Here is a 12,501-nt window from a genome sequence, read left to right as displayed (position 1 = left end):
ATTTGTTACCCTGTGAGTTCCCCCCTCCCAGGGCCAAAATCATTTCCCAAATGGAAAACACACTGATGGAAAGAAGTAGAAAATCAAGATATTCTAAAATATTCAGTGTAACACAGTCATTTAAAAAAACCAATAGAATCACAGAATTGGGGAGTTGGAAGGGACCACAAGGGTCATCTAGTCCAACCCCCTGCAAAGCAGGAATCTTTTTGCCCAGGGTGGGGCTTGAACAGAGGACCATGAGATTAAGAGTCTCATGTTCTACCAAGTAAACCAGGCATCCCCAAACTCGGCCCTCCAGATGTTTTGGGACTACAATTCCCAACATCCCCAACCACTGGTCCTGTTAGCTAGGGATAATGGGAGTTGTAGTCCCAAAACATCTGGAGGGCTGAGTTTGGGGATGCCTGAACTAAACTATCTCAAGCTAATACTATTTTCTGGTGCCCTATTTTTGAACCATTCTCTTAAAACTGAATGAGCCCCAAACTTAATTGGGGTCAGGGGGAACAAGAGTGAAAGGATGAAACTGGATTTGTCAGACCCAAATTCAATGTATATTTTCCTTTGGGCATGGTGATATTGGACAAGTTTTCATTCCAAGTTGTTTAGCTTTGCATGTACTAATTGTGGAACAGTATGTCCATAGCAGAAGGGGCGGGGAGACTCCTTTTCAAAGCCTTAAAACTGCACTTTGCCTGGGACTGGAATGGACAATGGGCAGTAAAAGATGCGGCTATTTTAAAATAATCAAGTATTTAAAAAGCCATGTCCCTCTTCATGCAAAAAGGAGAGCAAGGATCAAGAAGGGAGCTGAAGCTCCCTCTGCTGGCCTCTGCAGGATTATACAAAATTTCAACAGCATATGAAAACAGTATTTCTTAAAAAGCTGAGCACAAAAGAATAAATCCAGATTTCTTTGCTTTTGATAAACACCAGCAGCTTTATTATACAACATGTTCACAAGCCACGTCGCAATATAAACATTCTAGACTAGACATAACACAACCATTCTTCCTTTTCCAAAGTTGGCATGTGACTGAACTTTCTGGAGCAAATATTATCATCACTAATAAGCTCGCCAGCTTTTTCCCCCCTTCAGACCTGAGTGTTTCATATGTAATATTCCTGAGAACAGCAAAAAGATGTTCTCCCTAGACCCGCAGCATTAAAGCCTAAATCGTATATACTCTTCGCAGCATGGCTGGCCGTTTGTGCGGTGCAGCTCCCCACGTGGCTGTGGCAATTTCAACCACATCATCATGTGTGCCTGAAAGAGCTAAAATCATTGCAACCATGTGGGAAGCTGCTTTGTGTAAATAGCTTTCTGCACAGAACAGCCTCCATGTCTTCAGCAGGTGCCATGCCAGAAGGTGAATGTGTGAGTCTGCCCTGCACTATTCTTAATTAAAACAAACTAGAAACTTCAGGTCAAAGATGTGATTAGTTAGCTCTTTGATTTTGATTCTCTGACCTATAATCCTCCAAAATCCAAAGCTCTCTGTCAGGTCTGCTCTATTCACCCTAAAAACACATGGGCTTTTGTGTCCTGTATGAAGCTTCCCCCCCAGCTTCCATTTCTCTTCAGCTCTTAACTTTCTCAACTCTTATGTTCCCAGTCCCTCTACTTATCCTTTTCACAGATTCAAAGAAAGTTCCCACTCTGCCTCCACCTTTCTTCAACCATCTGTCTCAAAATGTCCCCTTCTCTCTGTTAACGTAGACCTTCAGGTTCCCAGCTTACATGGCAGATCCAAACCCAGCATACAGCTTCTCTCAGGTTGTGAAAGTTTTCTCCAAACGGACCTTTCATTTACCTTTATAGACCCACAATAAGAATAAAATTATTTACCTCTCTGTGACATCACAATAAGTCAGCCAATAGCTACGAAGTAGGAAGGGAGGTTAAACAGCCAGTTTTTACTCTATTCATATTAGGTGTGGCAAAATATATGAAATATAATTTCCTCAAAAAGCAGTGCTTAGCAACTGATTGCCTATATACAGCTTGCCCATGAGCATACCAAGGCCACTGGCCCAGAGGGGCCACAAAAACCACACCTCTCCATTCTGGCTCGGAGTGGCTAGCAGCATGTCCATTCACATGCTTAGACAGACAGACCAATGGAGGAGGGAGGTCAAAATAAATACAGTGGACCCTCGGGTTACCCTTCAGGTAATGTAATCCTCGGGTTGCAAACACAGTACCCCAGGAAGTGTATATTTCCAGGTTCTGCCACACACGCATGCACAGAAGCACTCAATTGCACTGTACACATGTGCAGAAGAGCGTCTCTGGTTACAAAGTTTTCAGGATGCAGCTGGGCCTCCAGAACGGATCCCGTTCATAACCGGAGGTACCACTGTAAAAAATTGTCCAATGGACCTTAGAGACCAACTAAGGAGGGAGATGTGAGCAGAGCAGGCCCAACCCCAATGGTCATACAGAGAGTCAGTAGCAGAGTGCAAAAGTTTCTGGTCCATGGTCTCTCACAGCTTCAGAGGCACCGATACAGCTCTTTGCCAAGGGCGTAAGGGAGCCTAGGTATGCCTCTGCCCTCGCCTAACCTTTCTCTTCCCTGGTTGCTAGTGGCAGTGGCAACCGTGAACATGCACAATACGAGTAGTGATGTCACTACTGCTAATTACCTGGGTTGGAATAGAAATGTATCATTTTTCCTGTTGGTTCTTCTCCGGCTCAGAATGTAAACTGAGATTCTGCACATGGTTTTCAACTCCCCTTAAAATTTCATCTGCTTCCCAGTGAAGAGCTAGGCACCAATGACAACTCAGAACTACACACACACCTACACACACACACACACACACACACACACACACAAACCCACCCCCAGGCATCTTGTTAAGGCTTCAAGAAACAATGCAGTTTCTTCCAAACTACTGCCACAATAGTTTGGCCTTTGAGGGCTTTTGCCTCTGTATGAGCTGCCATTAGCAAAATTAGAGCGAATGTTGATGGGACTACCTGAAAAGCAGAGGTGCTTTTTAGGAGCAACAAAAGTTAAGGTAAAACAAAAAAGACTATACCATCATTACAAACTGGGAGAGAATTCTAAGGAAACAAATTACCGTATTTTTCGCCCTATAGGACGCACCGTCCCATAAGGCGCACCTAGTTTTTTGGGGGGGAAATAAAGGGGAAAAAATTATTTCCCCCCCCAGGCGCGGGGTGGGGGCGGGGGAGGCCCGAGCTTCCCGCGACCCCAGTCCCCAAACAGGCAGCTCTCTGCAAGCCGTGGGAGCCCAGGGCTGGCTCCCGCCGCTTGCGGAGAGGTCCGCGAAGCCTGGATGCGCTGATCTCAGCGGGCGCAGGCTTCCGCATGCAGGCAACTCTCCGCAAGCAGCGGGAGCGCTCCCGCCGCTTGCGGAGAGGTCCGCGAAGCCTTAAGAGTGAGAGGGGTCTGTGCGCACCGACCCCTCTCGCTCTCCAGGCTTCAGCAAAAGCCTGCATTCGCCCCATAGGACGCACACACATTTCCCCTTCATTTTTTGAGGGGAAAAAGTGCGTCCTATAGGGCGAAAAATACGGTAGCTTTTCCTAAATGCTTGCAAAGAGACCTTGACAAATACAGAGCTGATTCCAAATCAGGGCCCTCATTACACATCACCACTGTCAGCTATGTCTTTCATGTGCAGTGATTGCAGGGGTCGAAAGCAACAGTTCCTCCACAGGAGGAACTGTTGCCTACCTACTGTTTTAAAAACATTGATTATGAAACATATGAAGAACTAAAATGGCATATATCCTTTAAAAATATGCTTATTGATTCCCCATAAGAAGAGAATAAGCAGCATTATGGCACATGGGCCATGCCAATAGGGCCACTAGAATTCAACCAAACTCTTAAAAGTAGATAATGGGCCTGCTCAATTGCTAGTTAAACTCTGTTTTGTCTTTACCTTTATTGGGTGCTGGAGAAGGCCCTACTTGCCCAGTCACGAAACTTTTCAAAGTCTTGTTCCCAAGGATTTGCTAAAGAAGCCATTTCCAATTTTGCCAAAATCTTATGCACGGCATGTGTTCAAATACAATGTATTTCTGAGGAAGCTCATTTGGAATTGAGCTGAAAGTAGAAGAGTCCTGAGATTTTGTGGAAGACTGATCACTGACCTCAGACACAGGGTTGGACAGATTCTGTGAAAATTATAAATTGCTTGCTACATGCATCAGGGTCATTTAGCTTACCTGAGGCAAAGGCGCCTACTGCTTTGGAAAACCTCAATACAGTGGTGCCTCGCAAGACGAAATTAATCTGTTCCGTGAGGCTCTTCGTATAGCGGTTTTTTCGTCTTGCGAAGCAAGCCCATTGACAGCTTAGCGGATTAGCGCTCTTAGCGGTTTAGCGGCTTTTAGCGATCAGCTGTTGAGCGGCTTATCAGCGGATCAGCTGATAAGCGGCTTAACGGCTTAGGAAAAGGGGGGGGGAAGGGGGGAAAACTGCAGGAACTCGCAAGACATTTTCGTCTTGCGAAGCAAGCCCATAGGGAAATTCGTTTTGCGAAGCGCCTCCAAAACAGAAAACCCTTTTGTCTAGCGGGTTTTCCGTCTTGCGAGGCGTTCGTCTTGCGGGGCACCACTGTAATGGTGTGACAGTGCTATCCAATGAACTGAAATCAATTGGACTCACTCCTAGGAAAGAGGATTGTAACCTGACCGTGGTTTCTTTGTGGCCTCCCACTCAACATCAAACTTCACTGGCCACAACTGCCAGTATCAGACCATTACAAACAGCCTCAAACTATTTCCTGACGTGGTCATACAAAGCTGCCTTATACGGAGACAGGCAATCTAACTCAGTACGGTCAATTCTGGCTGGTAGCAGCTCTCCAGGGCCTCCAGCAGGAAGTCTAGCCCATCACCTACTGGTTGGTTAGAATGCGGTGCTGATAATGCCAAGGATGCAGGTTTGATCCCCATATGGGGCAGCCTCCTGCATTTCTGGAGGTTGGACTAGATGGTCCTCAGGGTCTCTTTGAACTCTACAATTTTATGAATCTATGACCATTTAACTGGAGATGCTGGGAGTTAAACTTCTGCACAAGAAATATGCACTTCACCACTGAGTCAAATCTTCCAAGTGTTCTGTGTGTTCTCAGCACATGAGCCAAGCATGACTGATCTGCTCTAATGTGACAATATATGAAAAGAACTAAATTATAATTAAAGTCAGGAGAACAGCTTCTCCTTTGGCTGAGGCAGGAAACAAGTGGGGAGGCTGCAGAAGAGGACGTGGCTTTCTTGGAGGTTGCCCTTTCGGCTTTGCTGTGCATTTGCTTCTTTATCTTGAGCCGTGGAGAGAGGCAAAGGAGATAACCATGGGAAACCTGTGCTTCAATTCTTCTATATAAAGAATGGCCTGTTTTCTTCCATGGAGACACTCTGTTCTTATTATCTCGATGAATTAAGGCACCACTGAAGATTTCTTTCTTGTTTTATGTAGTGAGCTCAAACCCAGTCAGTTGCCGAACTTCAATATTTTCCGCAGACACACACATTACTCTCAGAGCATCCTATTTGCAGGCTTTATTTTGCTATAAATTTGAGTTTAAAATTAAGTTGCACATTTCTGATAAAACAAAGTGATAAAACTTAATGATCACTGAAACTTTAGTGAAACTGTGTTTTACTAGGTTCACTTCTCTGTTCTCCTGAGATTGTAACAGGGCAGTAAATTGAGAACTGATAGCCTAATTGGCTGAAGACCCTGCTTACCCTTTGGCAGCAGGGCAAGGCTGAAGGATTACAGCACAAAGCTAATTTTATCCTGTCTACAATCAGTGAAAGCAGAGATTAAAAAGACCCATTAGGGTAGTCAGTCAACCTCTTAGACAATGTAAAATTGTTACTTTCACAGAACACTTTCCCTATAACTTTTGTCTAGCTCTGGTTTCAAATGATAATTAATGGACCTTTATCTTTTGAGAGTCTCCAGACCTAGAACAAAAATATTTTCCCTGTGGTGTTTGGTTCAAGTTTACTTTTTCTCAGCAGCTGGTGATGTGGGGGCAGAATTTAGCCACTGCTACTGAGCAGCGACTTTGGGAAAAGGCACCTTCCTAAGCATTATGCTAAGGAGAAGGTAGGAGAGGCAGCTGAGTTAGTGCTGGCCAGCCTGGCTGACTAGCCAATAGCATCTCCCAAGGGCCACTGACATCATTGGTCTGCACCTACATTAGGCAGCGATGGCCAATCAGGAAGCACATAGTTGCTTAATCCTGTGATAGCTGTTCCTCTCCTTGGCTCTGCTCAAGCAAGGATGTGGTGTCCACCGTTCCCTCAGTTGCTGCTCATTGATGGTGGCCAGGAATTGGTTCTACCATGGCAAATATTTAGCCAAGTAAAGTTGATGCAACCGCCACTAATTATGACTATGCAGAGAGATGAACTATGCCTCCCTACTGCCCCCCAAACGTATTTAAATTGTTGCATTTGTATACCGCCCCTTCCTTCTTTCCTCCCTTCCATCCAATGTCTCAAAGAGCTGTTTTAGCCTCATACAATCATGTGTGGTGAGATGTGTGCATGCACTCTGCGTATGAGAGAGCACTGCCCAAAGGTACATGGAAAACGTTACTGTTAATTGGGCACCTGAAACATTAATTCCCCTCATTCAAAAGCTACAATCTTCAGTTTGGCGTATTTCCCTTGCTTTCCATTCTATCACAAAGCTGACCAGGAGAGCAGATGCTTTTCCAGGCCTGTGAATGTGAAGATGTACAGGACATGGCAGCAACCTGACTTCCTCTCCCAGGCCAGTGCTGAGCAAAGGTGCAAAGTTGCCTCCAGCGTCTGGCCTGAAAGCACATTCACAGCACCTAAGACAACCTGCTCCTAACATACATAAACATACATAATAATTCATAAACATTTCTACATGCGCATAGCTTCACCTGTAAGAGGTGCCAAGGCTTGAATGAAATGCAGCAATTAAGGGAAGGGGGAATAATACCTTGTAAAATAAGAAATGGAGAACAAGATAGATCAATAAATCTCTTTTCTGATCTATAGAACCCTGAGATAAATCTATTCAGGTTTTTTTTCATTTGGGAAGGAAATGTAGTTCTGTAAACTCCAAATCTGTGTTGCCATTGCTGGGGCCTTCTTCATATGTCAATGTTATATTTTCTACTATTATTGTATTTAAGCTCCCTTTTAGATTTACCCTCTTCACTAAATGCAGACTTGCTCCCTTTTAGATTTACCCCCTCCCCTAAATGCAGGAATGTCTTCAGAAATCTGGTATCCTGTATTTATGATCAATGCCAATGTTACGTTAAAGACTTGCATAATAACTGCAAAAAACAAGTTACTGAATCCTTACTTTCCTTCTGTCTGTAAGAAGAAAAGCTATATTAAGAACTTTAGCAACACTGACAAAAATGGAATGGAAAAGGATTTTATGAACAAGGGAGTTTATTTTTTAAAAATGTGTAGATATGCTGAATTAATGCACACCAGCAGGTACTGATGAATTCAGTCAACCTTGGCAAGTCTCATGAACACTGGCGCTACTATTTGAGGACTCGTGGCAAACTGATGTCGTCTCAAGGGATTAACAAATGTGAAATTGCATGAATGTCAGGCAGGGAGGTAAGAGCCCTGCCGTAGAGGTGAACCAATACAGTCCTGATCCCCTATTGCACATGCTTTCTAAGCATTAGCCAAACTACAGAAGAGGCCAAACTACAGAAAATTAAAAATGGGGGGAAGAAAGAACGTCAAGGGCAATGGAATTATTTATAATACACATGGTTTTAAGACAACAAATCCTGCCAGACTAAAACTGGTTTACCAAAATTGAATTCATATGCCTGTACTTCAGCAAAAATAAATAAAAAAATTCTGACAGCCCAAAATTGCATTCTCAAAAAAAAATAAGATCACCAAGTTAAAGGCAGTGGCATGATTCAGCTTGGGAACTTGCAACATGCAATACCATATCTTAGACCTTACACTATAACCAGGATATGAGAGAGGTGGATGTGGGCATCAAAAACAAAATAAAGTGGGCCCCAGGTAACAGGCTGGGGTTAGATGTGATTCCTAGAATAGCAAATGTTGAAAACTGCTACAGGCACATCTTTTGCACAGGGAAAAACAAAGTTCTGCTGGAATTTCTTTATAGTGAATTTATGCTGGCATGCAGTAATACTTACAAAAGCAAGTAGGTTCAAGATTTTCATTATACAGTGGTACCTTGATTATCCAACTTAGTCCATTCGACTCCTGAAACCACTTGAAAACCAAGGCACAGCTTCTGATTGGCTGCAGGAGCTTCCTGCACTCAATCGGAAGCCGCAGAAGTCATGTCGGACGTTCGGCTTCCCAAAAATGTTTGCAAACCAGAACACACACTTCCGGGTTTGCAGTGTTCGGGAGCCGATTTGTTCAGGAGCCAAGCCGTTTGAGTACCAAGGTACCACTGTACATTTAAAGGAGTGGGCAGTAGCTATAAATGTGGATGATGCAAAATAGAAAGATGCCATTACATTACAGAAGAAACAGAAAATTCAGAACAATCATGAACTGGAGCACCAAAAAAACGGCAACAATATCAAATATCACAAACACACACATACCCATTATGCTAATGCCCCGTTTCCTCCAGCAATGCATAGTCCAAATAAATCTAATGGGTATTCGGCAATAAAATATTTACACATTCCTTCTAGCATGATACAACACCAGCCCTGCTTCAAACTGCCTTTTCTTGTTCTCTACAGAAGAGAGTTCTCTATTTAGTTCTTACTACCTTCCACTTATGAATATGTATCATCAACACGAAGTAACCAATTTAAAAATATGAACTTCCAAAATAGACACACTAAGTACAGCTTTGGCTGTGTGGGGGGAGGCCTCTTTTTGCTGATGGGCTGGATCTGCTGTCCACAGGCTTTGGGAAGACATGGCTTGAGTTTCAGTTGTGGCTACAGAGTGTGTAGATCAGACAAACAGCAGATTCTAAAAACACAGGATGAGATGCTGTAAGCTGGTTGGGTTGGCTATATTATCTAATTATTGGCTGGCAATCAGCAACCAGCACCCACACAATCCAACTGCTGAGCCATCATTGTCAAACCACAGCATGGTTCATGAGACAGACAATTCTGGATAGTCATAATTATGAATACATAATGTGCAAAGGTTAAAAGGTAAAATATGAGAAGCTGCCACATAACGAGTCCTTCAGCTCAGAACTGTATTTCCTGACAGGCACCATCTATTCAGTGTCTCATGTTGGGTCTCTCCATCCTTGTGCCATCACATTTTAAAGCGATTGAATCAGGCACTTTCCATGTGTAGACAGTATGTTATACCACTGAGCTACAGCCTTTCCTCTGCTGGAAGGCTACTGCAATCAAATAAACGAAAATACCTGCAGAGCACCTATTTCTTCCTCCTTCCTGAGAGTCTTCTCCAGTAGATCTGCATATTCAAAAAAGAAAAAAAGAACATCAAGAAAAAGGAAACAATGTGCCTTATGAATTGATGCAAATGAATAGGTACATAAATGCTGCCAAACCTGAACCATTCCCAAACTAAAAGAAATCAGAAAATCAGCCTCATTATCTCACAGGAGGCTAGAATTTAGTAAACAGAGTTCCAAATTAGAGGTACTTATAATTATAAGCCAGATGTGCCACTCACTTGCTCATCAATTGATTCTGAGCAAGTCGCTGATTGAGAATTTGTACCTGGTTCTTCCTTCCCTGCTATTATTCCCAACTACTGGTCCCTCTCCTTTAGAAACCAGGCCCGGGTGGTGCCCTGTTTCTTGGGCATCTTTGCCACGCCACCTCAGCAAATGCAACAGCAGCAGTGTTGTTCTATGGAGGCTTGAGGGCTCTCTTTCTCATGGACCTTTAAGGCCAAATACACAGTAATATTGTTCCGCTGCAAGATGCTCTTTTCCATGATAAAAAGAGCAAAGCAGGATTATCTTGGCTGATCAGATACTGTGGAGCAGGCCACAAGAGTGGGCCCTGTAGAGACATCAAGCAGCAGGGGAGGGGAGGAAGAGGGGAGGGGCAAGTAAAAGATGAAGGGCTCCAGACATTGCAAAAATATTTGCACAGCTGACGTAAACACCTCATTCTGGGGTAAAAACAAAAGTTATAATTTTCTTCAAAAGTAGTTGAATTATATGTAGAAAGCTAAATATAGGTTGTCAAACATGTCTCCCCCTAACCAGGAGGGAGGAAAGCATATTTGTCATTTATTTATTTAGATTATTTTAATCCACCAATCCCAGAGGCTGTGTATAAGCATACATTTAATCACAAAAATATTCAAATTTATATTCTATCCTCCCACAACTAAGTATGGAAATCCATGCCATTTGCTCAGTGGGAAGAAAATGGAAGAAAGATTCATTAAATTAGAGCTTGCAAGTCAGAATGTAGAAATTTAGAAACTTCACTTGTGACCAGAGCAGGTCAGCTCCTAGCCAGCACGAACAATGGACAGGGATGAAGCAATGTTGGAGTAGAACAACATCAGGAGGCCACAGACTCTCTACCTCTAACTTACATCATAAAGGGAACTAGCCTACTGAAAAAATGGCTTGGCAGCTCATACAAGTAAACTGTGCAGGGAGCTACCACTGGAGAAGAATACAGAACACATTTATGAACACTAGGGATTGCAGTCTAATACAGTAACCTAGCCTTTTGGCATCTGACCACTATGGTTGGAGATAATATCAGGATCCACTATCAAAGATCCTGCGCAGATCATGAAATATTGAGCGACAGAAGCCTGCTATTCTTTCCTTTGAGCTGTTTAACTCTGGGTAAGTGGCATCACATCCTGTAAGCACAAAATGAGCATACTGCAACTATCTTTAAACGTATGGAGCACCTCCACTATTTTCATGGATATCAAAATCCCTAACAGCCCAGCTAAGAATTAACAACCACAAACTATTAAACACAGGTAATATTTCTGTATATCTGCTGCAGACAGAGTTGAGCGTAAGCATGAGCTCCTTCATCCTCCAAACAAGATTAATATTTAGGAAGGCGCAACAAATTGGTAGGAGTTGAAAAGGACAGCCACTGAACAGGCTCTTAAAACATTTGTCAGCACATTCTCCTATTTTATTATATCCATAAAAAGAAAGCACTATCCCTTGCTTGAGCTGAGGCTATTCAAAACAAATCACATGTGCTTCAGCTGGATTTTTTTATATATATAAAAATCCCCTTTCCAAATTCACCCAAAATCAACAGCCAATTCTTGTGTGGAAAATACGGGATCATATTTTAAATCATCTTACAATATGCACAAAACAGGCCACTGTCTAGCAGACTGCCTTCAGTTACGACTTAACTTGTGAATAATTAAGACACCTAAGCGTCTGCCTTGGTCTGCTGCCGCCAACTGGCTAACAGGCTAACTTAAGACGTTAGCCCAACTGTGGCATCAATCTCCTTCTGATCAGAAATCATGGCAGGAAACTTGTGGGGTAGAATTAAAAACAACATTCCAGAAGAACGGATACCCTTTGTGGTTTGTCTCAGACACTGAAACAACATGACAGTCGGCAGACAAATTCCCAAATACTAAATCAATGAGGTTTTCATATCCCATCAGAAGTCTTGACTATGTGGGAAGCTACTGTACAGGTCACTGAGTGGCTCTATCCCCTCCCCCACCCTCCAAAGTTCGGTTTTCTGTGAACCTACTATACACAAACAGAGTCAGATGAGCAAACTTAGAGAATGGACTCCTTTATCCTTTATGCCCCGTATGAGAGACACAGATAGGAGCAGTTTCTGCTTTCAGAAAATGGGTTGTTCATTAATATGCTGTAACTTTGATCCAAACTGATTAAGAAGCAGTTCAATTTGGTATCCATAAACCTCATTGCTGAGGCTGCTAAAAATTGTGCCAATTGTGATAGCGTACTTTGTGATGCGGAACAGCTGCTCCCTAGGACCTGAATGGAAAATACCTACCTATTCATTTCAGAAGGGACGCTGAGCAAGCAGTAGCTGGCAACAGACCTGGAATGTATTTCAAACTCTCTCAAATTCAGCAGATAAGACCCTACCCTCTTGCAGCAGTTAATCTGGTACATGTGTTTTAAACAGGCCTCTTTGTACTGGATGAATAAGAAATTATTTTCATTTTATGGCTGCACTGCTCAATTCTTCCTGTGCTGTCAATATGGGAAAATCTATGTCCACTTTTAAAGATAGTATATCGTAACATTATCAATCAACATACAGGAGCCCTGAATAAAGCCAAAAGAAAGTAGATGTGGACACATTTTCTTCCTCCCTCATAATTCTAAAACAAGCGTTGTCCGATGAAGCTGAACGGTGGGAAATTCGGGACAAACAGAAGAAAGTACATCTTCGCACAGTTCATAGGAAATTATGGAATTTACTATGGCAAGATGGAGTGACGACCACCAACCTGGGTAGCTTTAAAAGGCGGTTAGTCAAATTGATGGAGGATAAGGCTATCAAAGA

The 12,501-nt window shown here is 42.9% G+C and overlaps 1 protein-coding gene across 6 annotated transcripts in view; it reads right to left on the bottom strand.

Moving 5' to 3' along the window:
- CEP128 (centrosomal protein 128) overlaps positions 1-12,501 on the bottom strand; it is a 199,907-nt gene that overhangs the window by 41,860 nt on the left and 145,546 nt on the right. For all 6 annotated transcript variants that reach the window (XM_079988650.1, XM_079988651.1, XM_079988652.1 and 3 more), the window contains one exon: positions 9,399-9,448. In XM_079988650.1, the coding sequence (XP_079844776.1) occupies positions 9,399-9,448 (50 nt within the window). The remainder of the gene's footprint in view (positions 1-9,398; positions 9,449-12,501) is intronic.

This window comes from Podarcis cretensis (genome assembly GCF_951804945.1).
Source record: "Podarcis cretensis genome assembly, chromosome: 1".
Classification (NCBI taxonomy): domain Eukaryota; kingdom Metazoa; phylum Chordata; class Lepidosauria; order Squamata; family Lacertidae; genus Podarcis; species Podarcis cretensis.
The sequence above is the reverse complement of the archived record's forward strand: the minus strand, read 5'-3'. Positions and strand labels throughout refer to the sequence as shown.